The sequence below is a fragment of the Bos javanicus genome, chromosome 7 (assembly GCF_032452875.1).
Source record: "Bos javanicus breed banteng chromosome 7, ARS-OSU_banteng_1.0, whole genome shotgun sequence".
NCBI lineage: Eukaryota > Metazoa > Chordata > Mammalia > Artiodactyla > Bovidae > Bos > Bos javanicus.
This window is the reverse complement of record NC_083874.1, coordinates 50885527-50911967: the sequence shown is the minus strand read 5'-3', so window position 1 is coordinate 50911967 and position 26441 is coordinate 50885527. Positions and strand designations below refer to the sequence as shown.

Here is a 26441-nt window from a genome sequence, read left to right as displayed (position 1 = left end):
GAGACACTTTACAAATTGCCTTAGAGATTTCCTAAACCTCTTGCACACTTTGAGCTCTGCCCATTTTGTTTTCTTCTCACTACTGGCATATATCTTAAGTATCTGATTGCTTTCTGTCTGCCTGCCTCACTAGACGACAGGCCGTGACAGCAGGAATCAGGCCAGGTGGCCACGCCAGCAGTGAGTGACCAGGGATGGGGTAAGGGCTGCTCCGCCCTGGGCGCTGGGTGGCCTGGTCACTCGCCCCAGACCCAGCTCTGAGCAGCTGAGCAGTGTGCTCAGTGGCACCGCGCAAAGGGTAGAGCTATTTACAGAGGATGCCAAGCATCTTCTCTGACCATCCAGGCTCCCAGGACTCTGGAGGGCTCACCAGGAACCCCCACTGTCTTGTAGTTCCTGTTCTGGGTGCTTTCTTCTGTGAGGGAGGCCACTTCCTCCCAGCACCCAGAGCCTTTTATCCATTTTCTTGATTAGGCCTGAAGTCTGGAAGGGGTCAGCATCTCCTTTCTATCATCTCTGTAGCCCCCGAAGTGCCTGATCAAGGACTTCCTGAGTAAAAGCATTACTGCAGAATGCAAAGTCCACACATGCTGGATGAATCGGATACTGCCCTCTTGCTGCCTGGTACTGTTACCCCTCTCCTGTGCTGATATGTAACGTTTTACCTAAGTTAATAAAGGAAAGAGTCTCTTGCTCAAAATTTAATAATTTCACCATTAATTCTTTATAACATGCAATCAACAAATTCATAAATGTCTCTATAAAAAGAAGAGAACAACTTCTTATAAAGTAATAAATTACTTTTCTTACTTATAAATAAAGTAAGCCTCCCTAAAAAATATGGATTAAAATAGTGGACTTTGCTGGCAGCCCACACAACAACCATATCCCCCTTCATAAGAAGTCAGATTTCCAGTTACGGATCCATTCTTTCCTCCTGCAGTTCATGTGCTTCATAGGAAGCTCATTCCTTACCAGCTCCAGGGTAAACCCAGTCTAACCTAGCCAATCCAGGTGACCCTTTCCTCTTTTCCATCAAGACTGATTCAAGGAATTTAGGACTAAGCCAATCACAAATGGCAACCCTTGGCCACTCGGATTATTTCTAAAGTGGTTTGATCAGTTAAAATCTTAGGGCTCTTCAAACACGCTCCCAAACGTCCTTTTGCCTTAACATAGGCAAACACATAGTCCACCAAGGACGTGGGCTACAAATTGCTGACAGCCAATCTTCAGCCCTGAGGGGGTCACTGGCCTTAAGATGAAGTAGGTACTTTAGAAAGGTACAGCAGGAAGAAGGAAAGAAATGGAATTCCAGATGACTTTATCAGTTCAGTCGCTCAGTCGTGTCTGACTCTTTGTGACCTCATGAATTGCAGCACGCCAGGCCTCCCTGTCCATCAACAACTCCAGGAGTTCACTCAAACTGATGTCCATCGAGTCGGTGATGCCATCCAGCCATCTCATCCTCTGTTGTCCCCTTTTCCTCCGGCCCCTAATCCCTCCCAGCATTAGGGTATTTTCCAATGAGTCAACTCTTTGCATGAGGTGGCTAAAGTACTGGAGTTTCAGTTTTAGCATCATTTCTTCCAAAGAACACCTAGGACTGATCTCCTTTAGATGGACTGGTTGGATCTCCTTGCAGTCCAAGGGACTCTCAAGAGTCTTCTCCAACACCACAGTTCAAAAGCATCAATTCCTCGGCGCTTGCTTTCTTCACAGTCCAACTCTCACATCCATACATGACTACTGGAAAAACCATAGCCTTGACTAGACGGACCTTTGTTGGCAAAATAATGTCTCTGCTTTTGAATATGCTATCTAGGTTGGTCATAATCCTGAAAGATGATGCTGTGAAAGTGCTGCACTCAATATGCCAGCAAATTTGGAAAACTCAGCAGTGGCCACAGGACTGGAAAAGGTCAGTTTTCATTCCAATCTCAAAGAATGCTCAAACTACCACACAATTGCACTCATCTCACACGCTAGTTATGTTATGTTCAAAATTCTCCAAGCCAGGCTTCAGCAATACGTGAACCATGAACTTCCAGATGTTCAAGCTGGTTTTAGAAAAGGCAGAGGAACCAGAGATCAAATTGCCAACATCCACTGGATCATCAAAAAAGCAAGAGAGTTCCAGAAAAACATCTATTTCTGCTTTATTGACTATGCCAAAGCCTTTGACTGTGTGGATCACAATCAACTGTGGAAAATTCTGAAAGAGATGGGAATACCAGACCACCTAACCAGCCTCTTGAGAAACCTATATGCAGTCAGGAAGCAACAGTTAGAACTGGACATGGAACAACAGACTGGTTCCAAATAGGAAAAGGAGTACGTCAAGGTTGTATATTGTCACCCTGCTTATTTAACTTGTATGCAGAATACATCATGAGAAACGCTGAGCTGGAAGAAGCACAAGCTGGAATCAAGATTGCTGGGAGAAATATCAATAACCTCAGATATGCAGATGACACCACCCTTATGACAGAAAGTGAAGAGGAACTAAAAAGCCTTTTGATGAAAGTAAAAGAAGAGAGTGAAAAAGTTGGCTTAAAGCTCAACATTCAGAAAACGAAGATCATGGCATCTGGTCCCATCACTTCATGGCAAATAGACGGGGAAACAGTGGAAACAGTGTCAGACTTCATTTTTTGGGGGGTCCAAAATCACTGCAGATGGTGATTGCAGCCATGAAATTAAAAGATGACTTTATAATAGCTCATAAATCAGACTGAATCCAAACCTAACCTAAGCTACTACCTCTGTAGAATTTCCAGTGCTAGGAGCCAATAGTAAGGTAAGCTAAGGAATCCCTGAGTGATGTTCAAGCAAGCAGACTTTTATGTAGTGCTGACTATGCCTGGCACTGGTCTAAGTAGTGGGGTATAGAAATGAACATGGTTCAAATCCTTCCCTGGACAATGGGTTAAAAAGAGAAACATAAGGATGGTGTTTTTTAGAAAAGGTGGTAAACAGATTACTGGGCTGGAGTAGGGGCTTAAACTCAGAAGGAGGAGGTGCGACTGAGGAGACTGTCATTTGAAGGAGGCGATAATAAACTAAAACTTTATAATATGGAGTCAGAATGGCTGGACGCTCTCTCTTTTGACCACATCTGTCTTCTGTCTCCACTCTTCTTTTTCCAGGGGCCTAACAGGGATTCAGAAAAGAATGGGAGTTCTTTTCCCTCTTTGCTATCTGGCCTATTCCAACATGGCATCATACTCTGAGCTGGGAATGACTTTCCCTTTAACCTAAGGCAAAGGCTGGTGGTGACTAACACCGCAATCATCACATGAATCTGAGCATACTTAACTGCTGACTACTTCTGCATTTCCTCTCTCCTACCTGGAAGGCTGTGGTAAAGCTAGTGAGCCCTGGCTAATACAGTAATCAGTCTTATTAATCCCCTATGGCTATTCCATTAGTTACAGAACACAGCCATCATAACTATTCTTTCCTAAAATTCAGTGTGTGTGTATAGCGGGTGGGGTCAGTGGGTATCCTCTGAATTGACCTAATTCCATCAAAACTAGTTTAATAACTTCATTAATCCAACAAGACCCTGTAATAATGATTGTTCTCCCTCTAGCAAAGTCTAGACCTATATTTCTCTGAAGACACTGCCCTTCTAAAAACAATGAGCAATGAAAAGGAAAAGAGAACAAAGTATTTAGAAATATTACAACCTCATACCTCAATGTTTCATGACTTTTCTTGATTGATTTCTGTGTATGTATTCCTCACTATTCCTGGGACCCTCAAAACTCTCTCAAATAAATGTGTCTTCCCTCTTCTCCCTCAACATGTTTCCCCCTCGTTTTTGGTGCATATCTTTCTCCTGCCTGACAAATTGCTTGATGTCTGGCGTTGGGGGGAACCTCATATGCTACTCAGAGGCACTTATAAAGAGGATAAACCAAACAGTGCTCTACTGTCACGACCCAACCCTACTGTACACTCTGTCCCTGTGTTCCCAGAACACAATCATCTTAGGGCAATAAAATCTGGATTTATTTTTAGTGTCCTCTAGGCTGGAAAAAAATTCCAAGAAGAGAACATCAAAAATCACAGAATCTCCATCTATATTGAGATCAAGGATTCCAGAGCTGGCATCTGAAAAGCAGGAGTTCACCCAGTGGGAATCAATTGCTCCCAAGTTTGCACAGAAGCAAACCCAAGTAAAGAAAGATTCCCTCACATTAACACAGTCTAGTACAAACCATTTAACATAACAAAAATATAAATGAGCTTTAAATTTAAGGTATGATACAAAACTTTAAAACATGAATTTTTCCGTTATAAATTTGGTTGGGTGAAATGTAAGCACTGCTCTAGGAGTGTGTGTTATACTGAAGATCGAATATAAACAGTGGAAACTGCAGCATTAAGGACAGTTCACAGCTCCAAACGGAGAAGGCAATGGCAACCCACTCCAGTACTCTTGCCTGGAAAATCCCACGGACAGAGGAGCCTGGTAAGCTACAGTCCATGGGGTTGCTAAGAGTCAGACACGACTGAGCGACTTCCCTTTCACTTTTCCCTTTCATGCATTGGAGAAGGAAATGGCAACCCACTCCAGTGTTCTTTCCTAGAGAATCCCAGGGACGGGGGAGCCTGGTGGGCTGCTGTCTATGGGGTCGCACAGAGTCAGACACAACTGAAGCAACTTAGCAGCAGCAGCAGCAGCACAGCTCCAAAAAAGACCGTTTAAATCAAGCAGCAGCCAGGATCAATTAAGACTGCATTGAATCCATCTGAAAAAGAATTCAGAGTAATGACAGTAAATATGATCCAAGGTCTCAGAGAAAGAATGGAGGCAAAGATCAAGAAGATACAAGAACTGTTTAACAAAGAGGTAGAAAATCTAAAGAATAAACAGAGATGAACAATAACTGAAATGAAAAATACGCTAGAAAAAAATCAATAGCAGAATAAATGAGGCAGAAGGATTGGTAAGTGAGCTGGAAGACAGAACAGTGTAAATTATTGCCATGGAACCAAATGAAGAAAAAATAATGGGGAAAAAAAAAAAGGATGGTCTCAGAGACCTCTGGGACAACACTAAACACACAACTTGCATTATAGGGGTCCCAGAAGGAAAAAAGAAAGGACCTGAAAAAAATATCTGAAGAGATAATAGCTGAAAACTACCCTATCGTGGGAAAGCAAATAGTCATACCCAAGTCCAGGAAGCATAGAGAGTCCCAGGCAGAATAAACCCAAGGAAGAGTGTGCTGAGAGGCATAGAAATCAAACTGACAGAAAATATTAATACATTATTGACTGGGAGATTTCTGCAGAAACTAATGCCTGTGGCTGGCAATTTCTTATGTAAGTGAATACTGAAATGCTTCCAGTCAATAATGCTTGGATAACAGATATATTAATATGTCTCCAGTCATTAAGTTGTTAAAAGCAACAAGGGAAAAGCAACAAATAACACAAGGGGGAAGTTCTCTGTTGGTCCAGTGGTTAGGATATGGCACTTTCACTGCCATATCCCGAGTTCAAGAACCCTGGTAGAACTCAAATCCCATAAGCTGCACAGTGGAGAAACAAAACCAAAAATAGAAACCATATATAAGAATTCCCCTAAGGTTATCAGCTGATTTTTCAGCAGAAATTCTGCAGGCCAGAAGGGAGTGACACATTATATTTAAAGTGATGAAAGGGAAGAACCCACAACCAAGAACTCCACCCAGCTGGACTCTCATTCAAATTTGATGGAGAAATCAAAAGCTTTACAGACAAGCAAGAGCTAAGAGAATTCAGCACGAGCAGACCAACTTTCCAACAAATGCTAAAGGAGCTTCTCTAGGTGGAAAAGAAAAGGCCAAACTAGAAACAGGAAAATTATGAATGGAAAAGCTCACCAGCAAAGCAAACATATAGTAAAGGTAGGAAATCATCCACACACAAATATGATATCAAAACCCGCAATCATAAGAAGAGGAAAGCACAATGCAGGATATTGAAAATGCATTTGAAATTAAAAGACCAGCAACTTAAAACAGTTTTGTTTATATATAGACCACTGTATCAAAACTTCATGGAAACCACAAACCAAAAATCCACAATAGATGAAAAAAAAAGAAAAACCAACCCACACACAAAGAAAAGCAATCCAAAACAACACTAAAGTTAGTTATCAAATCAGAAGAGACAAGAACAAAAGAGGAAAAAAGACTTACAAAAACAAATCCAAAACAATTAACAAAATGGCAATAAGAAGATACATACCAATAATTACCTTAAATATAAACGGATTAAATGTTCCAACAGAAGACAGAAACTGCCTGTCTTAAAAAAGACAAGACCTATTTTTCTCTCTCTACAAGAGACCCAATTCAGATCTAGGGATGCATACAGACTAAAAGTGAGGGAACAGAAATCTCCATGCAAATGGAAATCAAAAGAAACCTGGAGTGTCAATACTCATAGCAGACAAAATAGACTTTAAAATAAAGACTGTTACAAGAGACAAGGAAGGACACTACATAATGATCAAGGGATCAATTTAAGAACAAGATATAACAATTGTAAATACATATATGCACCCAACATAGGAGTATCTCAATATTTAAGATAAATACTAACAACCATAAAACGAGGAAATGACAGTAACACAACAATAGTGAGGGACTTTAAGACCCCACTTTCATCAAAGGACAGATCATAAAGACAGAAAATTTAAAAGGAAACACAGGTCTTAAATGACACATTAGACTACAAAGACTTAACTGATATTTACAGAACATTCCATCCCCAAATCAGATGAATACACATTCTTTTCAAGTGCACATGGAACATACTCCAAGAATGATCACATGCTGGGCCACAAAGCAAGTCTCAGTAAATTTAAGAAAATTAAAATAATAGCAAACATCTTATCCAACCACAATGCTATGAGATTAGAAATCAATTACAGGGAAAAAACTGTAAAAAACACAGATACGTGGAGGCTAAACACTGTTACTAAACAACCAATGGATCACCAATGAAATCAAGGAGGAAATTAAAAAAAAAAAACAAAAAAAACCTGTAGACAAACAACAGTGAAAACACAACAACCTAAAACCTATGGGATGCAACAAAACTAGTTCTAGAAGTAGAGAGAGGTTTAAAGCAATATAATCTTACCTCAGGAAACAAGAAAAATATCTAACAACCTAACCTGACATCTAAAACAACTAGAGAAAGAACAAACAAAACCCAAAGTTAATAAAAGGAAATAAATCCTAAAGATTAGAGCAGAAATAAATGAAATAGACACACACATACACACACAAACCCAGAAACAATCAATGAAATTAAAAGCTGGTTCTCTGAAAAGATAAAATTGATAAACCTTTAGTCAGATTCATCATGAAAAAAGGGAGAGTGCTCAAATCAATGAAATAGAAATGAAAAAGATATTACACTGACATCACAAACATACAAACGATCATAAGAGACTGCTACAAACAACTATATGCCAATAAAATGGACAACGTAGAAGAAATGGACAAATTCTTAGAAAGGTACAACCTTGCAGAACTGAACCAAGAAGAAATAGAAAATATGAAAAGATCAATCATAAGTACTGAAACTATGATTTAAAACTCCCAACAAAGAAAAGTCCAGGACCAGATGGCTTCACAGGCAAATTCTATCAAACATTTAGAGAAAATTGTACATCTATCCTTATGAAACTATTCCCAAAAAATTTCAGAGAAAGGAACACTCCTTAATTCATTCTATGAGGCCACCATCACCCTGCTACTAAAACCTGACAAAGATGCTACAAAAATAGAAAATTAGAGGCCAGTATCACTGATGAACATAAATGCAAAAATACTCAACAAAATACTAGCAAATCAAAGTCAACAATATATTAAAAGGCTCATACATCATAATCAAGTGGAATTTATCCCAGGGATGCAAAGACTCTTTAATATACACAAACCAATCAAGGTGATACACCATCAAGAAACTGAAGAATAAATACGATCATCTCAATAGATGCAGAACAACTTTATGACAAAATTCAACATCCATTTATGATAACTCTCCAGAAAGTGGGCATAGAGGGAGCTTACCTCAACATAACAAAGGCCATATATGACAAACCCACAGCTATCATCACACTCAATGGTGAAAATCTGAAAGCATTTTCTCTAAGATCAGGAACAAGAAAAGGATGTCCACTCTTGCCACTGTTACTCAACATAGTGTTGGAAGTCCTAGCCATGGCAATCAGAGGAGAAAAAGAAATAAAAGGAATTCAAACTGCAGAAGAAGTAAAACTTTCACTCTTTACAGATGACATGATACTATACATAAAAAATCCTAAAGAGGCTACTGGGTAACTACTAGAGTTCATCAAGGAACTTGGTAACATTGTAGAATACAAAATTAACACACAGCAATCTGTTGCATTTCTCTACACTAACAATGAAAGAGAATTAAAGAAACAATCCCATTTTCCATTGCATCAAAAAGAATGAAATACCTAGTAATAAACCTGCCTAAGGAGACAAAAGACCTGTACTCTGAAAACTGTAAGACACTGATGAAAGAAATCAAAGATGACACAAACAGATGGAAAGAAATACCATGTTCTTGGACTGGAAGAATCAATATTGTCAAAATGACTATAATACTCAAGGCAATCTACAGATTCAATGCAATCCCTATTAAATTACCAGTGGTATTTTTCACATAACTAGAACAAAACATTTAAAAATTTTTATGGAGACACAAAAGACCCTGAATAGTCAAAGCAATTTTAAGAAAGAAAAATGGAGTTGAAGGAGTTAGGTTCCCTGACTTCAGACTATACTACAAAGCTAGAGTCATAAAAACAATATGGTACTGGCACAAAAACAGAAATATAGACCAATGGAACAGGATAGAAAGCCCAGAAATAAATCCAAGCTACTATGGTCAATTAATCTATGACAAAGGAAACAAAAATATACAATGGAGGAAACAGAGTCTCTTCAATAAGTGGTGCTGAGAAAACTGGACAGCTACATGTAAAAGAATGAAATAAATTTTTTTAAACACCATACACAGAAATAAACTCAAAATAGATTAAAATACCTAAATATAAGACCAGATACTATAAAACTTAGAGGAAAACATAGAGAATGCTCTATGACATAAAACACAGCAATGTCTTTTTCATTTGACTCTGAAAGTAATGGAAATAAAAACAAAAATAAACAAATAGGACCTAATTAAACTCAAAAGCTTTTGCACAGCAAACTATAAACAAAGTGAAAAGACAACCCACAGAATGGGAGAAAATATTTGCCAATGATGTGACCAACAGGAATTAATCTACAAAATATACAAACAACTCATGTACCCTAACATCAAAGAAACAACCTAATCAAAAAACAGGCAGAAGACCTAAATAGACATTTCTCCAAAGAAGACATACAGATGGCCAATAGGCACGTGAAAAGATGCTCAACATTGCTAATTATCTATCACCTCACATCAGTCAGCACGGTCATCATCCAAAAGTCTATGAACAACAGATACTGGAGAGGGTGTGAAGAAAAGGGAAGCCCTCCCCACACTGTTGGTGGGAATGTACACTGGTGCGGCCACTAAGGAGAACAGTACAAAGGTTCCTTAAAAAACTAAAAACAGAGCTACTATATGATCCAGCAATTCCACTCCTGGGCACATATCTGGAGAAAACCATGGTTTGCAAGGATTTGTTGTTTAGTTATAAACCACGTCTGATTCTTTTGCAATCCCATGTCTTAATTCATGCACCCATATGTTTACTGCAGCACTGTTTACAATAGCCAAGACATGAAAGCAACCTAAATGTCCATCAACAGATGAAAAGATAAAGAAGATGTGGTACATACGTACAATGGAATATTGCTCAGCCATAAAAACAATAATGTCATTTGCAGCAACATGGATGGACCTGGAGATGATCATAACTAAGTGAAGTAAGACAGACAGACAAAGACAAATATCATATGATAATGCTTATATGCAGAATCTTAAAAAAAGATGATACAAATGAACTTATTTATAAAACAGAAACAGACTTAGAGAACAAATTTATGGTAACTGAAGGGGAAACATGAGTTTGGGATTGACATATACACACTATATTTAAAACAGATAACTAACAAGGGCCTATTATATAGCACAGGGAACTCTACTCAATCTAAATGGGAAAAGAATCTGAAAAAGAACAGATACCTGAATATGAATAACTGAATCACTTTGCTATATACCTGAAACTAACACAACATTATAAATCAACTATAACCCAATATAAAATAAAAACTTTTTTAAAAGACTGCATTGAATAGTATCTGATGATCCCACTCAAGACATGCTTGAAGTCACAGGATTTTCAGTCATTCAACCATAAAATGAGAAGAGTAGAAACCATTCTTTCAGAAAGTGGTCCATGGAGATAACAATCAAAGACCTCAGTAAAGTAGAGATGAAGGAAAGAACAGTTTTTCAAAGTTGTTAGTTTTTAAATGACAAGATACCTGGTATCTTGGCACTGACCTTGCAGGCAGTAGGGTGGAGAATGTTCCTCTGGAAAAACTGAGCAGCCCCAAGGGGAAAAATATATTGATAATGATACTCGAGAGTCCAAAGAAATGACTCACCCAGTCATTCCATATAAAACCCATGAACAGAGAACTTCTAATCGACTTTTTATTGCCTCATAAATAAATGAATGAACAAGGATTATCAAGACATTTGCGGAAAGCCTGCAACATAAAAGAGCAAAACAAAAAAGAAAAAAGAAAGAAAACCCAAATGTCCAAAAAAACCAAAACAATAAATTATGGTATATCTATATAATAGTTTCTTTGCACTTATTTTTAATTTGCTTTCAAAGCATGATATAACATTAAGTGTAAGAAAAATGCAATAGCATGATCCTAATTTTCTTTAAAATAAATATTAATAAATGGATCAATGTTACAGAATCAAGAATCCCTACAAGAGACCCACATATTAGTCACCTAATTTAATAGAAAGGTACCACTGCAACTCAGAAAGTAAAAATTAGTCTTTTCAATAAATAGTGCCAATTATTCTTATGGGAGGAAAAAAAATGATCTCCATCCTTATAAACCATGAATAATTCATACTACACCATGGATTTTTATATAAAAGCTAAAGCAATCATACCTTTAGAACAAAGTTTATAATATATTCATGACTCAGGCAGTATTTACCTTATGACCTAGCAACTCTTCTCTTAGAAATACACTGAAATAAAATGAGTGCATAAGCACACCAAAGATATATGCAAGAATCGTCAGTGACTTCCCTGGTGGTCCAGGGGTTAAGATTCTGCACCTCCAATACAGGGGGTGTGGGTGCTATCTCTGGTCAGGGAACTAAAGATCCCATATGCTGTGTGATCCGGACAAAAAAAAAAAAGGTCAAAGCAGCTTGATTTATTATAGCCCCAAACTGGAAACTATCCAAGTGTTCATCAACAGCACAACAGAAAGATTACAGTATAGTCTATCAAATAGAAACTGCCCACCAATAAGGAAAGAATGATTACTATCTGCAGCAACATGGATGAGTCAAACAGATAATGATCAATGAAAGAACCTGGACTTCGTATTGTTAAGATTCCATTTATATGAGGTTCAAGAACAGCCAAAATGAATCTACGGATATTGACTGGAAGAGGCACTGGAGGTGACTTCTGGGATAATGGAGATGTTCCCCATCTTAAGCTGAGTCATGATTACATGAATACTCCTGGAGTTGTACATTAAGATTTTCATGCTTTAAATGTACAGTAACAGTAGACAAATAAAATTTGGCTAGATGGAAAAAAAAAAAAAATTTATAGTGGTTTTCCCTGGGTGCTAGAATTACAGGCAATTGTTATTTATTCTGTATTTTTAAAAATTCCACAGTCAGAAAAAAATTGTTTTCTTAGTGCTTTTTGGTGTTTTCATGCTACCCACCTATTTTTTTTTTTTAATAGCTAGAATGCCTCTGTAAACCTTCTGTCTCCTTCTAGTACTAATTTCCCTTCCTATTACTAAAAATTCTCCTTTATGGATAAACTATTTTATATCTGCTCATCACTGCTTTTTACAGTGATTTTTGTAATTGTGATTTTTTTTTTTTGGTTATACCACGAGGCATACAGGATCTTAGTTCCCAACCAAGGATCAAATCTGTGCCGCCTGCAGTATAAGCTCAGAGTCTTAACCATTGAACAGCCAGGCAAGTCCCATGATTCTTTTCTTCACAAGACACCACAGTTCCTTAAGCTGTTTACATGTTTTCTTCTGCTTCAAACTGAGAAGTCATTTGGCTAAGTGACAAACTTGGGGTTAAAAAAAAATTTCTCTAGGTTACATACAGACTTTCCCCACCTTGGAACTATTCTTATATTCAAAGCCAGAAGTTATGCTTATCCCTCTCCCTTTACATATCCTTTTTGGGATTTTACAAAACTGCAAAGTTTGAAAACATGAAAGCTGATCTTATTCTAAAGACCTCCTCTGTGTCTTTTTTTGAACTCCCTAATTAGCTGGCCTTTTAATAGGATCTTTGTGAATAGATTATTTTGTATTCTAGGTCGCTCAGGTTTTTTTTTTTATTCTCATACCCATAATTTTGGGTATGACTGTGCTAAAAAAAAAAAGCTTTAGAATTACTAGTTCTGTGCTGCTCTACCATCTCAGGTTTATAGTTTTCGTTAATTTTGGTGTTGACATGTTTGTTTATTCTATTCACAGTCATCTGGCCATTCTAAAAAAAGCAGAGACAACAGGTCAGGGGAGTCAGAGAAGGCTTTTAAGAAGAAGCAACGATCACACCGAGAATTAGGCAGAAAGAGGAATTCAGATTACTCAAACCTCACACTCTTGTCAGAGACAACACTCAAAAACAACCTTGCTAAGAGTAAACTTTCAGGATCATTGCAGCTTCTTTTTCTATTATTTTTATAACTTTTTCTAGTTATTCTTTATATCTTTTAGTAGGATTCATGCAATTTTGTTTGCCTGGCAGAAAACTATTGGCAAACCTGATCATTTGTTTATTCAACATTAAGTACTTACTACCTGACAGGCCCAGTAATGAAGATATCAGAGGAAGAACTAACTCTAGCTGGCTTGCTCTTCCTCTTCAGTACCTCTGATAATAAAAATAAAATTATCTTTTCCATTTGTTGGTTACTGCATCAGATGGAAAAATCTGGAAGTTCACCAAATTTCAAGAGTATGGTGTGGGTGGTTTGGCTAAACAGACCAGATGCTTTGCCTGGTTCAGAGGGCAGTTATTGCAAAGAGTTACTCAAGTTTACTGAAACTCATGTACAAGTAGAGAATGACCCTGCCAACAGAGGAAGTGGGCCACATACTGTGAGTCTGCTGTGGGCCAAGAAAAGAAGCAACGGCATCAAATCCAAACCCCAAAGCCACAAGAACAGGCATTCCACAGCCACAGGCCTTCATCTAGGAAGAACCTACTCCTGACATGCAAGCTTCACACTGGGGCCCTGGGGAACAGCAACAGCAAGGGTTCACTTCTACTGAATTTTTTTTTTTTTTTGGCCAGGCTGCATGGCTTATGGGATCTTAGTTCCTGGACCAGGGATTGAACCTGTGGCCTCCTCAGTGAAAGCACAGAGTATTAACCACTGGACCACCAGGGAATTCCCAGGATTCCCTTCTAAAAGGTGGCAGTGACATTCACAATAACAGAGCAACACCAGGAGACTCTGACAGTTGATACTGTGACATAGACAAGATCTTTGTTTTTATGACTTCCTCGCAATGGGTAACACATTTGGCAATGTTACCACTTCCTAAGTTGTTTTTCTTTGGGGAACAGGCGGGAAGGAGACAACCTGCTGTTTTATTCATTACTGTCTAAATACTGATTCTGGTATCAATCTCCCAAATATTATTAACCATCCCTACTTCATTCATGATCTTTCGTTTGCCAGAGAGTTAACCGGGCCTGGAGCTGTCCTCACATAATCAATGAATGAATAAACCAGGGCATGCCTTTTGTATCAGCATTTTGGCTTGTGGCTTTAGCATAGTAGCCTCTCAGTGGAATGCACAATGACACAGAGCTCAGAAATGGGCTTTTCACTGAACAAGGGCCTCAAAATGAACAAGGGAGGCAAAAAAATAATAGTGGATCATCCACCCCCGGAGGCCCTGTCCTAGAGTAATGAAGAATTTCACAGACTGTCTTGTTTCCCCTTCTTACAAAGGCTATAAAAACTATTTATTGCTTATATAACTGAGTTACACATGAAACTAAAAAAATCTACGAATTGTTTAGTAACATGGCTTGCTAAAGCCACTCAGGTAATTGCTTTAAGCCACTATCTCCAAAATTAAACTAACACAAAGATATAAGCATTCTCCATTTGTCCTGATATATTAGATGAAGAACAATGAAGTCTGAAAAGTCATACACACGTTAATAATCCACAATAGTTCAATATTATTTGAAAACATGGCTATAGCCAATCTCATCTCCCTCCAACAATAAACTTGCAGCCTTGGAGACTGTGAGAATCCAGAGAAGTTCCCCTCAACACAGAAAACATATCATCTGCTAAAATCTCACTGCATAAAGCTTTCTATACAGAATCTCTGGCTGGATCCTAGGCCTGTCACTCTCTAAGGAATAAGATATATAACCTTTACTAAACAGCCCTCAAAAAAAAAAAGCTTCCTGAATTACTCAACCATCAAAAAGAATGAAATAACATGGATGGACCTAGAGATTACCATACTAAGTGAAGCAAATCAGAAAGAGAAAGACAAATACCATATGCTATCACTTACATGTGGAATACAGAAGACAACACAAGTCAACATATCTGCGGAACATAAACAGACTCGCAGATACAGAGAACTGACTTGTGGTTGCCACTGGGGAGAGGGAGTAGGGGAGGAAAGGACTGAAGTCTGGGATTAGCACAGGCAAACTTTTATGTATGCGACGGATAACAATAAGGTCCTACTGAATAGCACAGGGAACTATATTCAATATCCTGTGACAAGTTATGAGGGAAAAGAATATGGATAGAATATACATGTATGACTGAGTCACTCTACTGTACAGCAGAAATTGACACAGCATTGTAAATCAACTATACCTCAATAAAATTTAAAAAGAGAAATGCAAATGCAAAAACAACAAAAATCGCTCTCTGAAAATATCTACCAACAACTAAAATAGTGTATGCTGAACCATCCACGCATCAGAATCCCATTCCTCTCTAATGTTTGGAGGAAACACCCTTTCTTTTTACTGAGAGTTCGTTCTTTTTCCTTATAAATTCTTCAATAAAGACTCATTTTTAAGTGAAACTTTCAAATAATAAAAAGAAGTCTATTCTATGAACGAGAAATTCCTCCTTTAGGATTTATCCTACAGGTTATAGACTAGTGCCAGTATGCCAAAAAAAACCACACCACTTACACAATTTTATACCACAAACACAAATACTTACTATAACATTTGTTTACAACTATATAACATATTATATATAAAATACATACAAATACATATATATTTGTTTGTTGTTTAGTCACTAAGTCGTGTCCAACTCTTCCTCTGTGCATGATATTTCCCAGGCAAGAATACTGGAGTGGGTTGCCATTTCCTTCTCCAGGGGATCTTCTCCACCCAGGGATAGAACCTGAATCTCCTGCATTGGCAGGCTGATTCTTTGCCACCACAAACACAAATATTTATTATAACATTTGCTTATAATAACTATATAACATATATTATATATAAAATACATACACATACATAAATGATAGTTAACATCCTAAAGGTCCACCAATATGGGGACAGTTAAATAAGCAATGGAATTTCCAAACCACAGAATTTCTATTTGACCCTTAAGAAGAATGAGGTAGAATTATATGCACTGATAATGGAAAAGTGCCAACACAGTGAAAAAAGCAAATTACAATACAAAGCATTCTTACTATCTCATTTGGGCTTAAAAATAAAGTTCTATTTCTAGACCTGAATAGGTTACAGTTATATTAGTGAATATAATTATTCATTAAACTGTACTTTTTTGTCATACACACTTTTCTACACAGTTGGCCCTCTGTATATGCAGGTTTCACAACCTTGGATTCAACCAACAGCAAATTAAAAATATTCAGAAAAAAAAAATCCCAGAGAGTTCCAGAAAGGAAAGCTTGAATGGCAATCATTTATAAAGCATTTACAATGTGTTAGGTATTACAAGTAATCCAGAGATAATTTAAAGTATTCAGAGGATATGCATAGGTTATATGCAAATACTATGTCATTTTATCTAAGAGATTTGAACATCCACATAATTTTGGTGAGAGGGTCCTGGAACTACTGAGAGGTGACTATACATGCTAAAAAATGGAAATTATCTTTAGGTAAAGTCTATTTCATAGCTTTTAGGAGAACCCAGGTGGTGCAGTAGAAAAGAATCCACCTGTCAATACAGGAGACATAGGAGACTCAGGTTCAATCCCTGGATGGGAAAAATCCCCTGGAGGAGGGAATGTACCCACTCCAGGATCCTTGTCTGGACAGTTCCATGGACAGAGGAACCTGGCAGGCTATAGCTCATAAGGTCGTGAAGAGTCGGACACGACTGAACAGGCACACAACCTATTTCTTAACTTATTGAGCTGGAAAGCCATGCTTCTAGATGCTTCCAACAACCATCCAACTACTACTGAGAATATGTTTTGTTCCAGCTTCAGGGCAGGATCTACAGCTGTGAACAGACCTATAGATTCTAGGCAAACCTCACCAAGGGCTCCTTCTCCAGCCTTTATTAATCTTGGATGGTTCTCTGCAGAAACCACAGGACACCTGAATGCAGGGCAGACTACTGTCTTCAGCTTCTGGAAGGAATCCTCAAAGGTGGACCTCACTCAGCCCCTTGTCTGACAAGACAGCTCCCCAAATGCCAGTAATTCCCCCACCTCTCAATACCTCCTTTGGAACTCCAATGTCCAGCTTCATCCGACCATAAGTTCAGGGACTCTGGTCAGTACCCCACTAATGTAGCTATCTGAAAGCCATGGGGAAGTGAAGACTGGCTCCTCCTCAGAAAGAAAGCCTGGGATCTCTGAATTACATCTAGTCACTTGGATGTACAAGATGGCATTGTCACTCTGCAACTTCAAACAGCCAGTCCTCAAAGTGACAATGGAGAGAAAATGAGTTCAGCAAGAGGGAGGGCAGAAGCGAAAGCAGCAGTGAACAGAAGGAAAAGTAAAAGGGAAGAAAGCTGTTAATAGAGAAAGTGAGTTGAGGAGATGAAAGGACAGGTTAGAGCAGGGAGAGAGAAAAAAGGGAGGAACTCTGCCCCCTGCCAACTTGAGAGGACACACTAGAAAGGCACAGGTCCATCCCTCCTACAAGCTGACGAGGCCACTTCCCAGGCCAGGTCCCCCACCAGCACAGCCCCTGAAAGACGGGCTCTGCCTGCCCCCTCCCAGAGCATTAGACTAGGCTTTGTGGGAAAGCTGAAATCTTGATAGCTTAGAAAGAGGCCCCTACAGCTTCATGTGCTGGTAATGTAACTGAGCACTCCTGGTTCCTGCTGTCTACCAGACCAGCCCTGGCTTTGCTTCATCATTAAAGCAAGCTCTCCTGACCCTCTGCAGGAGCCACAGCTCAGTCAGCACCGCAGGGCGGCTTCAAAGGACAAGAGTGGATTTCACTGCGCACCAGCAAGTACCAGTCACACCTGCCATGTGGTCACCCCAAGGACCAGACAACCCAGGGCAGTTCATTTCTTCCTCCTTTCTTTTCTTCATTTTCTTAGAATTTTTAAAATAGGCATTACAGACAAAAAGGTTACACAAAACAGAGGCTAGATGCTAACTTCAGAGTTCTGTCATTAGTTACACCCACCAAGAGCAACTGTATGTTAATATATGGAAGCCAAGGAGATCAAAGGAGTATGGGGTGGTGATTACTTGAAACCAAAACAAAAAACACAAACTGCATCCACCCTGAGCAAAATTTTGAGTTTTCCAAGCACACACTTGCACAGAAAGAGCAATAGAACACAGCACCAATAAAGTCACATCCTTGGCAGAGGGCCTAGAATCTATTAATGATATAATATACAGGTTCAACACCACCCAGACCTCCTTCTGGCAAACCTCCTATCAAAACAGCAGTGGTTTCAACTGACTGCATGCATTTCTTTTTAGTTTCTAGACCCTTCACTCTACTGTCTTCCTGGTATCACAGAGCCACTAGGAGTGTCAAGAGGTGGGGTTCAAGGGGCCCTCTCTGAAACCTGGCTACCCTCAAACCATCCCTATCACCTGTCTACTGCCGCCCGAAAAAACTCACAGTGAGTCATATCTTTGGATGAAGGCAGTATTTTTCCAAGTGGGATACATGGCAGGTGTGGGGAATGTGGACAATTGTAACAGTTATGCTTTTTAAGATTTGCCTTCTATTTGTGTCAGGTGATAGCTGTTTCCAATTTAAGCCAATCATAGTTTTCCCCTGAAATAACTTCTGGAGGGTTTTTTTATAAATGGCACATTTTAAAGAAAAAAATGTTAACAGTACTGACAGCAAAGAGATAAGACAAAAATCATGCAGGTGGAATACAAATGAACTGTGAGAAACAGGTAAAGCATCCACCTCCAAGCCCTTTGACTTTGCATGCAACTAGCCCTCACTGGGGCCTTCCCAGGTGGCTCAGTGGTAAAGAATCCACAGTGCACGTGGGTTCAATCCCTGGGTTGGGAAGATCCCCTGGAATAGAAAATGGCAACTCACTCCAGTATTCTTGCCTGGAAAATCCCATGGACAGAGGAGCCTGGCAGGCTACAGTCCATGGGGTTGCAAAAGAGTTGGACATGACTGAGCAACTAAATAGCAACAACAGCCATCACTGGTGTTTCTACTGCCACCATCACGTATCAAGATTTGCCAAGGTTTAGCTCCACAAAGTCAGCAGAACCAGAAGGATGCAGAAACTGCATCAGAGACTGAAGAAACAATCTTAATGAGGGTGTTGCAGAAGAAAGGCTGGGGGGTGGGGGGGAAGGAGGGACACTGGGTCTGGGGTCTATGGGAAGCTGGCAGGCAGCAGGAAAGCAGTAAAAACAAGCTTAAAGATAAGGGCTCATGAGCTAGGCACATTCCTACAGAAGTCCCCCTCTTCACATGTCTTGTACCCACATGATCCTACCCAAGGTCCCAACACTGAAAGCTGACGGGCGAAGTACTGAGGCCAGAAGCCAGGCACCACTTCCCAGGTCTTCTTCGTCCCAAAGAACTTTGCAACTCAACAGCCCCCAACCCCTACCTTTTTGTGAACACTGGCCATGAGGTCAGATAGTTTTCAGTCGTGATCTACACTATTTTCTGAGCCAACTCTCTTGACACTAATAACTCTTTAGCACAAATCAGAGAAGTGATAAGAGGCATCCGTGAATAAGGCATTACTCTCTAATGAGTAAATTCAGGTAAATCAAACCCTCTTCTCACCATGATTACCAAGACTCCCTTATATCATTTACTTGCATCATCACAATAAACTGAATATCACAATAAAGCAACTAACACAAGTTTTTTGGCTTCCCAGTGCAGATAAAGGTTATGTATTCACTATACGATAGTCTGAGGGTGCAAAAGTATTACGTCTAAAAAAACACTGTACACACCTTAATGTACAACCTCTGATGCTGGTAAAGACTGAAAGCAGGAGAAGGGGATGACAGAGGATGAGATGGTGGGATGGCATCTTCGACTCATTGGACATGAGTTTGAGAAAGTTCTGGGAGTTGGTGATGGACAGGGAAGCTTGGCATGCTGCAGTCCATGGGGTCGCAAAGAATCGGACACAGCCGAGTGACTGAACTGAACGCACCTAATTTAAAAATATTTTATTGCTGAAAAATGCTAACAAACATCCAAGCCTTCAGTAAATTGTAATCTCTTTGCTGGTGGAAGTTTGAAGTATTGTGAGAATTACCAAAATGTGACACAGACACACAAAGTGAACAACTGCTGTTGAAAAATGTCATCGACAGACATAGGGTTGCCACAAATCTTCAATCCCTAATAATCGCAGTATATGCAAAGCACAACGGAGCCAAGTACAATAAAATGAGGGAGGCCTATTGAGAAATGGAGTGTTTCCTGCCCGATTAGTAAACAGGGATATCACCATCATTAGCAATTCAATTGCAGCCCTCAATCGTGAGCCTGAGCCAGGCAGCCCCAAGGGAACTCAGGAAGGAGAATGCCTGCCATCCAGCCTCCCTCAGACTCGAGCCTCTTCCTACGGTGAGAGTAAGCCCTGATGAACTGAGGATATTCATTCACAGGATACTGGCCTGATAGCTGAGGTGTATATCAAAGGAATGATTTCAGTTAGCTCAGCCTCTCACATCTTCCACATACAGAAAATAGATATATTCCTTAACTTGGGTTATCTGGTTTTCTTTAAATAATAATAACCTTTTGATGTTCAGACTACCTGCCTTTTGTTGCAAAATTTCTATATAACCTGGCTCCCCTTCTCATCTCCTTGGAGCAATTTTCTCAGGATTACTTCAGAAGCTGTTTTCTGGGCTTAAAAGTCCTCAAAATTCCAACCAAATAACACTCAACTTTAAGTTGTGAATATTTTTTAAGTCGACACTATAATCGAAAGGTTCAGAAAAATAGACACTATCTCTTGTTTTTGGCAAAGACATAAAAGACTTGCTGCCTGCCCACAGAGACTGGATTCAAAGCATTTATCTCCCTTGCTTTAGAAGGGAGGGCCCATTCAGTTTCCCAGCTCTGATTCTGAGGCTTATAAAAGTACTAATATTCCACACAGCCCAGTGAAAGTCGCTCAGTCGTGTCCGACTCTTTACAACCCCAAGGGCTACACAGTCCATGGAATTCTCCAGGCCAGAATACTGGAGTGGTTAGCCGTTCCCTTCTCCAGGAGATCTCCCCAACCCAGGGATTGAACCCAGGTCTCCCATATTGCAGTGGATTCTGCAGTAATATTCCACATGTGCCTCTGAAAAACTACAAAAGAAGTCATTCTCAGTTCACTTCCTTTTGAAGAGCCCTTTATATACAGTATCCAAGATGGTGTGAACTTTTTGGTCAGAGCTTGGAGGGTCAACTCATGCCCACTCCCCTTGCTTCTAAACTGCTGGGTTTTAATTACTGACTCCCATTTTACAGCCAAGTCAATTAGTAGCCTTGGTTAAGTATGAGGAGGTTGGAGGCCTAAAATACAGCTTTCAATTCAGCATGAGAAAAACAGGAAGCCTCTCCTGTCAGCAACTTCCCTCATGTGATAACTATGCCACAAGTCTAAGAGATGGATTTTGTAGTTCTGTAGGGTCCCTGGATGCTTCAGCAAGCACCTGAATCCCTACCTGACCAAGGACTGGCAGAGTGACATAGTAGGAGAGGGGAATTTTAAAAGGTGACTATTTCACTCCTCATTCAATTTAGTGAGCATTATTGCTCACTTCAGTCTCTGAAGAGCTTAATAACTAACTCCTGGGTTGAAAGGATGCTGGGTCAAAAGCCCAAGAGGCTGCTAGGTTACTGGTTTACTCCAGACACTCTAAACCAGCTGGATAAAATGTAAAACAGTCTGAACTTATTTACATATGAAATACAAACATGAACTTACCCTTAGGCCTCCAGATCACACTATTGGTTTACTGGTGACCAAACCCAAATATACCAGGAAACAAAAACAAAAAAACCTCAGGGTGCTCAATGAAGCTTTTATAAAAATTCAGAATGTTCACCTCTTTTTTTTATTTCACGGTATCTCAAAAAAAATACCATTCATCCAACAAAGCAAAATATTTGCTTTGGAGGAGCTCAAATTTCATATAAGCGTCCTATGAATACTCCTTCAGAATCTCTGTGAAGAGAGCGCTGCCCATTACCCCATTTCAAGGGTGAGGAATGTTTCCAGCCAGGAAAGGAGGGACTGCTGTTGGGTGACAAAGGCATAGGCCTAGAAGGTTCCATGGGGGTCTGGCTCATACCCCAGCCCTGCCTCTCTCTCACCTGGGCCCAGTTTCCCTTAAGGGAGGTTATTTCTGTTCTTCAACAAAACAACCAGAGACAGGCAAAGTGACAGATGAGATTTACTAGAACAAGATGCTTGTAAGGTTTACAAGCAGGCAGGCAAGTGTTGCACTGCCCTGAGTACTCAGTGGGTTACATTTTTATAATCAGAAAAAGAGAGGGGTAGGGGAGAAGATCTTTGTCTTTCTTGAGTAGTGTCACACTTCCATGATCAGTTCTTTCCCCAGGTAGAGCAGGCAAGTTTTCTTGTCCCTACTGGATCGGGCCAGGACTGTCACAGCACTTTGGAAAAGTTATTCAGGTCTCAGTACAATGTGGGTCTTTCATTTTGAAAAGTCACCTTCCCATAAATGACTGTTTTTGTGTGCACATAGCACATCCTGAGGGTCATTAACTTGATGACACGACTGGGTAGGTTGTGGGCCTTATTCTCTACTATTGCTTTATTGCTTGGGGGGCACTGTGCAATGAACATGTCTTAGGGGTCAAAGAGTATGTTTTAGGGGTCATTAACTCACTGAGCTCACTGAGTAGGAGGTAGGTCTCATGCCACCACTGCTTTATTGTCTGGGGGCATGTCTTGTGCTTCTGTTGCATGGTTTTGTTGCTAAGCAGGTTAGATTTGATTTTATTGTTAAGCCAACCAATCTGGCTTTGATGCTAAGTGACTTGTTTTGCTTTGTGAGTCAAGCAAGCACACATGGTCCCAGAATCTTCCCATTATTTTCTTGAGTGATCATTAATCTTACTGTAGTCTCCCAAAGCCCCCTGAAGTTCCCTCTCTATCTACAATTCCCTAACCGGGTTTCTAAGCTAACTGTTTGCTTATCCTTGTGCTTGCTTGCGTGTGCGCTCAGTCCGACTCTTTTCGATCCCATGGATTGCAGGTCACCAGGCTCCTCTGTCCATGGAATTTTCCAGGCAGGAATACTGAAGTGAGTTGCCATTTCCTACTCCAGGGGATTATCCTACTCTATCCCTATTAGTTATCGTGTTTGGAGGGTGGGGGGACCGTTTACAAAGAAAGCATGATTAACTGGCCGTTTCAAATGTTTCCAAAGAGATTTAGAAAATTGATAACAATTTTAAAAAAATGTGGCCCAGAAATCTAATCTCCAGTGATTCTTAAAATTATGGGGCTCCTGGAGAGCCCAATAAAAAACACTAACAAACCCTACCAATGAATAAGCACACAAGGGGAAAAGCTCTCCGGCTTAGTAGAAATATGTTGTAAACACACATTGCTCAATGCTCAAATGGCCTGTCTTAAGATGTCATTTACAGAGAATGATGTTGCTGATCTGACTGGAAGTTCGCTTTGCCCAGATACCACCACTCTGGATTTGTCCTCCCTTGGGTGCTGTGCTAGTTTCTCCATTTATACACAAACCTTGCCAAGTTCTCAGCAATTCCCTCAACTGGCTTTTACTGTACAGGATCCCTGGAGGTTCAATTCTGTTTTCTGGAGTCAAGCAAATACAAAACAAGTTGGTGAGAAGTTTCAGCTATTTCACTTCCTCCAGAAAAGAGAAGTTTGTGGAAGATTCAATATAAAAGGGACAGCTGTTTTGTTTTTTGTTTTTTTAATTTTTCCCCCCCCACAGGATCAGTAAATTTCAGAGTTGGAAAAAATTGTACATCAATCATTCCTCTTCAATAATCAAAATATCTTCTTCTCACTTCTTAAGAATTTAAGACAAAAATGGCCAATTAACACTTATGCAGCGTTACCTGGAAAGCCCACACACTGAAAGTAGTAGGTAGGAAGGGGGGAATCTGTTCTACAATTAACAAAGAGCATGGAACTCCTTTCAGCTTCCCCAGTGCCCCCATATTCATGTTTTGGGCACTGATTATCCTTCAAGAACTTCTGTGCCATTAAATCTCCTATCATTCACTTGGACTTTGGGTTTCACCTAGGAGAAGGCAATGGCAACCCACTCCAGTGTTCTTGCTTGGAGAATCCCAGGGACGGGGGAGCCTGGTGGGCTGCCGTCTATGGGGTCGCACAGAGTCGGACACGACTGAAGCGACTTGGCAGCAGCAGCAGCAAGGTATAAGAGGTGTTGTAGAACACTCTGAAACCTCTAAAGGGTTAAGTGCTGTGGACAATACAACCTCAATGCATATGGAGGAAGGCAAATCCCGTAAACAGTCATAACTGATCGGATCAAATGAGATAAGAGAAGGCAGCTGGGTGCTTCTTTTCCCTCAGAAGAAGGAATTATTTAAAAATCTAGGATAATTGGCACCTGGCTGCCTACGCCCCCATCCCTGTCTCCTACAAACATTTCCGAAGCAAGGTTTCCAGAATCCCAACAGATAAGAGTTCTAGGCGTTGTCATCTCTTTTCCAGGCTGTCACAACAGCCTCCTCAGTCTCCCCATACCAGTGTTCCCCCTACCGCAATCCAGCCGACGCTTCAATGGGCTCCCACCCACAAACTCTCAGCTAAGCACTCAGAAGAGTTTTTTCAAATGGGCCCTAACCTAACTTTCCAAACTTCTCCTCCGACCCCAAAACCTCCCTAGCACTCAATCCAGTAAGTCTTTCCTTTACTTCCAGCTCAAGGTCTCTTTCCCAGAGGTCCCCGTTCCCTCCCCCTACTCTTCCAACCCCCACAGCTGCCGGAGATTAGCCCCATCCCTTGGGGCTCCGCTCAGATTTCACTCCCCCCAACAGGTCTATTCACATTTCTATCAACCGCACTCAACAGGATTGAAACATCTTTTCTGAACACCTCTGGTCCCAGCTCCCGCCCGGCCTCGCGTCCCCAGCAGGCTCGGTTCTGCGCATGGAGTGGGTCGCCCGCAGCACTCTAGAAATCGCAGCTCAAGGCGAAGAGACGCGGACGCCTCCCGCAGACGTCCCTCGAGACCGGGTGTGGCAAGCCTAGCTCTCAGTCAGCCGACTCCTCGCTACGCGGAGCCCCTAAGTCCTCGGCCCAGAGGCCCCGGCGGGCAGTGCGGGATCTTCCCAGCCTCAGCCAGCGGCGCTGCGACTGGACCCGGAGGAGCAGCCGCTAAGCGCTGGGGTGTGTATCAGGCCGGCTCCAACAGCTCCGCCGGCTCCCGGCCTCTCCCCCAGCTCTGCTCGCTTCCCGGCTCGAGTCCGCCCGTAGCGCCCGGGAGCCCGTCGCTTTCCCGGCGCTCTCTGGGGAGCTCGGGGGTGCGCAAAAGCCCGGAAGGGCGCTGCCCGCGCCTAACCCCCTCCTTGGTCCCAGCTTGGCTGGGCCCGGGTCCACCGCGGGCCTCACCTCTCCTCTCTACGAATCCGCTGAGCACTGGTTCGGCCGGGACCCGCTGGAACCTGACGAGACCGCACAAGTGGCGCCGCACCTGCCAAGGAGCAAGAGAGGTGACTAGGCTCGCCTGACGTCACGGCCTCCCGGAGCGCCGCGAGCGCGGAGTCACCTGATCACCCTGGCAACACGCGCGGGGCGGGGCGAGGCAGGGGGCGGTGTCACAGCACGAGCCCCGCCCCGAGCAGCGAGGCCCGGAGGCGCCACCCAGAGAGCTCCCGAGCGGTTTACGGTAACTCGAGGTCCGGGTCCGGCCGTCCGGCTCCGGCTTCCCTGCTCTGGCCTTAAAGTAGGCATGGATAAGTGGGCATGGATACCCGAGGCTCCAAAAGGCAGTCACCTCAGGCTGGATCAGTGCTCCGAGACTCCAGACGTTATCCCCTCACCGTCAGGGCAAGTGCCTGGCCTCAGGGCCTGTGTCCTCACCGAACCCATAAGGGATTCAGTGCAAGGCATGCTGCAGGCTTCGCTTGTGGGCCGCTTCTCTCCGCGTCTTCTCCTTCTAGATCCAACTAGGTTTGAGGGTTTGCTTCGAAAACTGTACATGAGAGGACTGGGGCTGAGTTTGGTAACTGGATTGCTCTCTGGCAACTTTACCCATAAGCCTCACAACAAGTAGTGCAGCCTTTGCTGGAGAATATAATAGTAAGACTTCATTCACTCAGGATGAAGAACAGGCTGTAGGCCAGCCCAGTCCTCCAGTCCTGCAGCCCTCCTCCTCTGCCAACAGAAAGAGAAAGCACTGAAACACCCAGAGCAAAGCTTAGCACAACTCTGAAAGTCCTAGTTGAAGTCCGATTTGTTTTCAGTTTAGAAATTGATTTTCCCTTCAGTTTCCTCCCCTAGCTCACTATGATGGTATGCCTACATCTCTGTGACTTTCCAGTCACTAGACATAGACCGTCAGTTTCAAAATGAAAATGTAAGATCCTGTGGAGGTCCTGGTTTGAGAGCCACTGCTTATTCTATCCCTTTACTTCTTTCTGAGTTCCATTTAAGTTTTACTCTCCTACACCCTGCACCACTATGGAAGTTTCATATATGT

The 26441-nt window shown here is 41.3% G+C and overlaps 1 protein-coding gene across 2 annotated transcripts in view; it reads right to left on the bottom strand.

Moving 5' to 3' along the window:
• Positions 1–25319, bottom strand: part of CYSTM1 (cysteine rich transmembrane module containing 1) — a 70467-nt gene extending 45148 nt beyond the window's left edge. Inside the window, exon 1 of one of the 2 annotated variants that reach the window (XM_061423659.1) lies at positions 24836–25319. In XM_061423659.1, the coding sequence (XP_061279643.1) occupies positions 24836–24891 (56 nt within the window). In that variant the 5' untranslated portion in view covers positions 24892–25319. The remainder of the gene's footprint in view (positions 1–24835) is intronic. The other variant, XM_061423660.1, reaches the window with a different exon arrangement.
• Positions 25320–26441: the final 1122 nt, after the last annotated feature.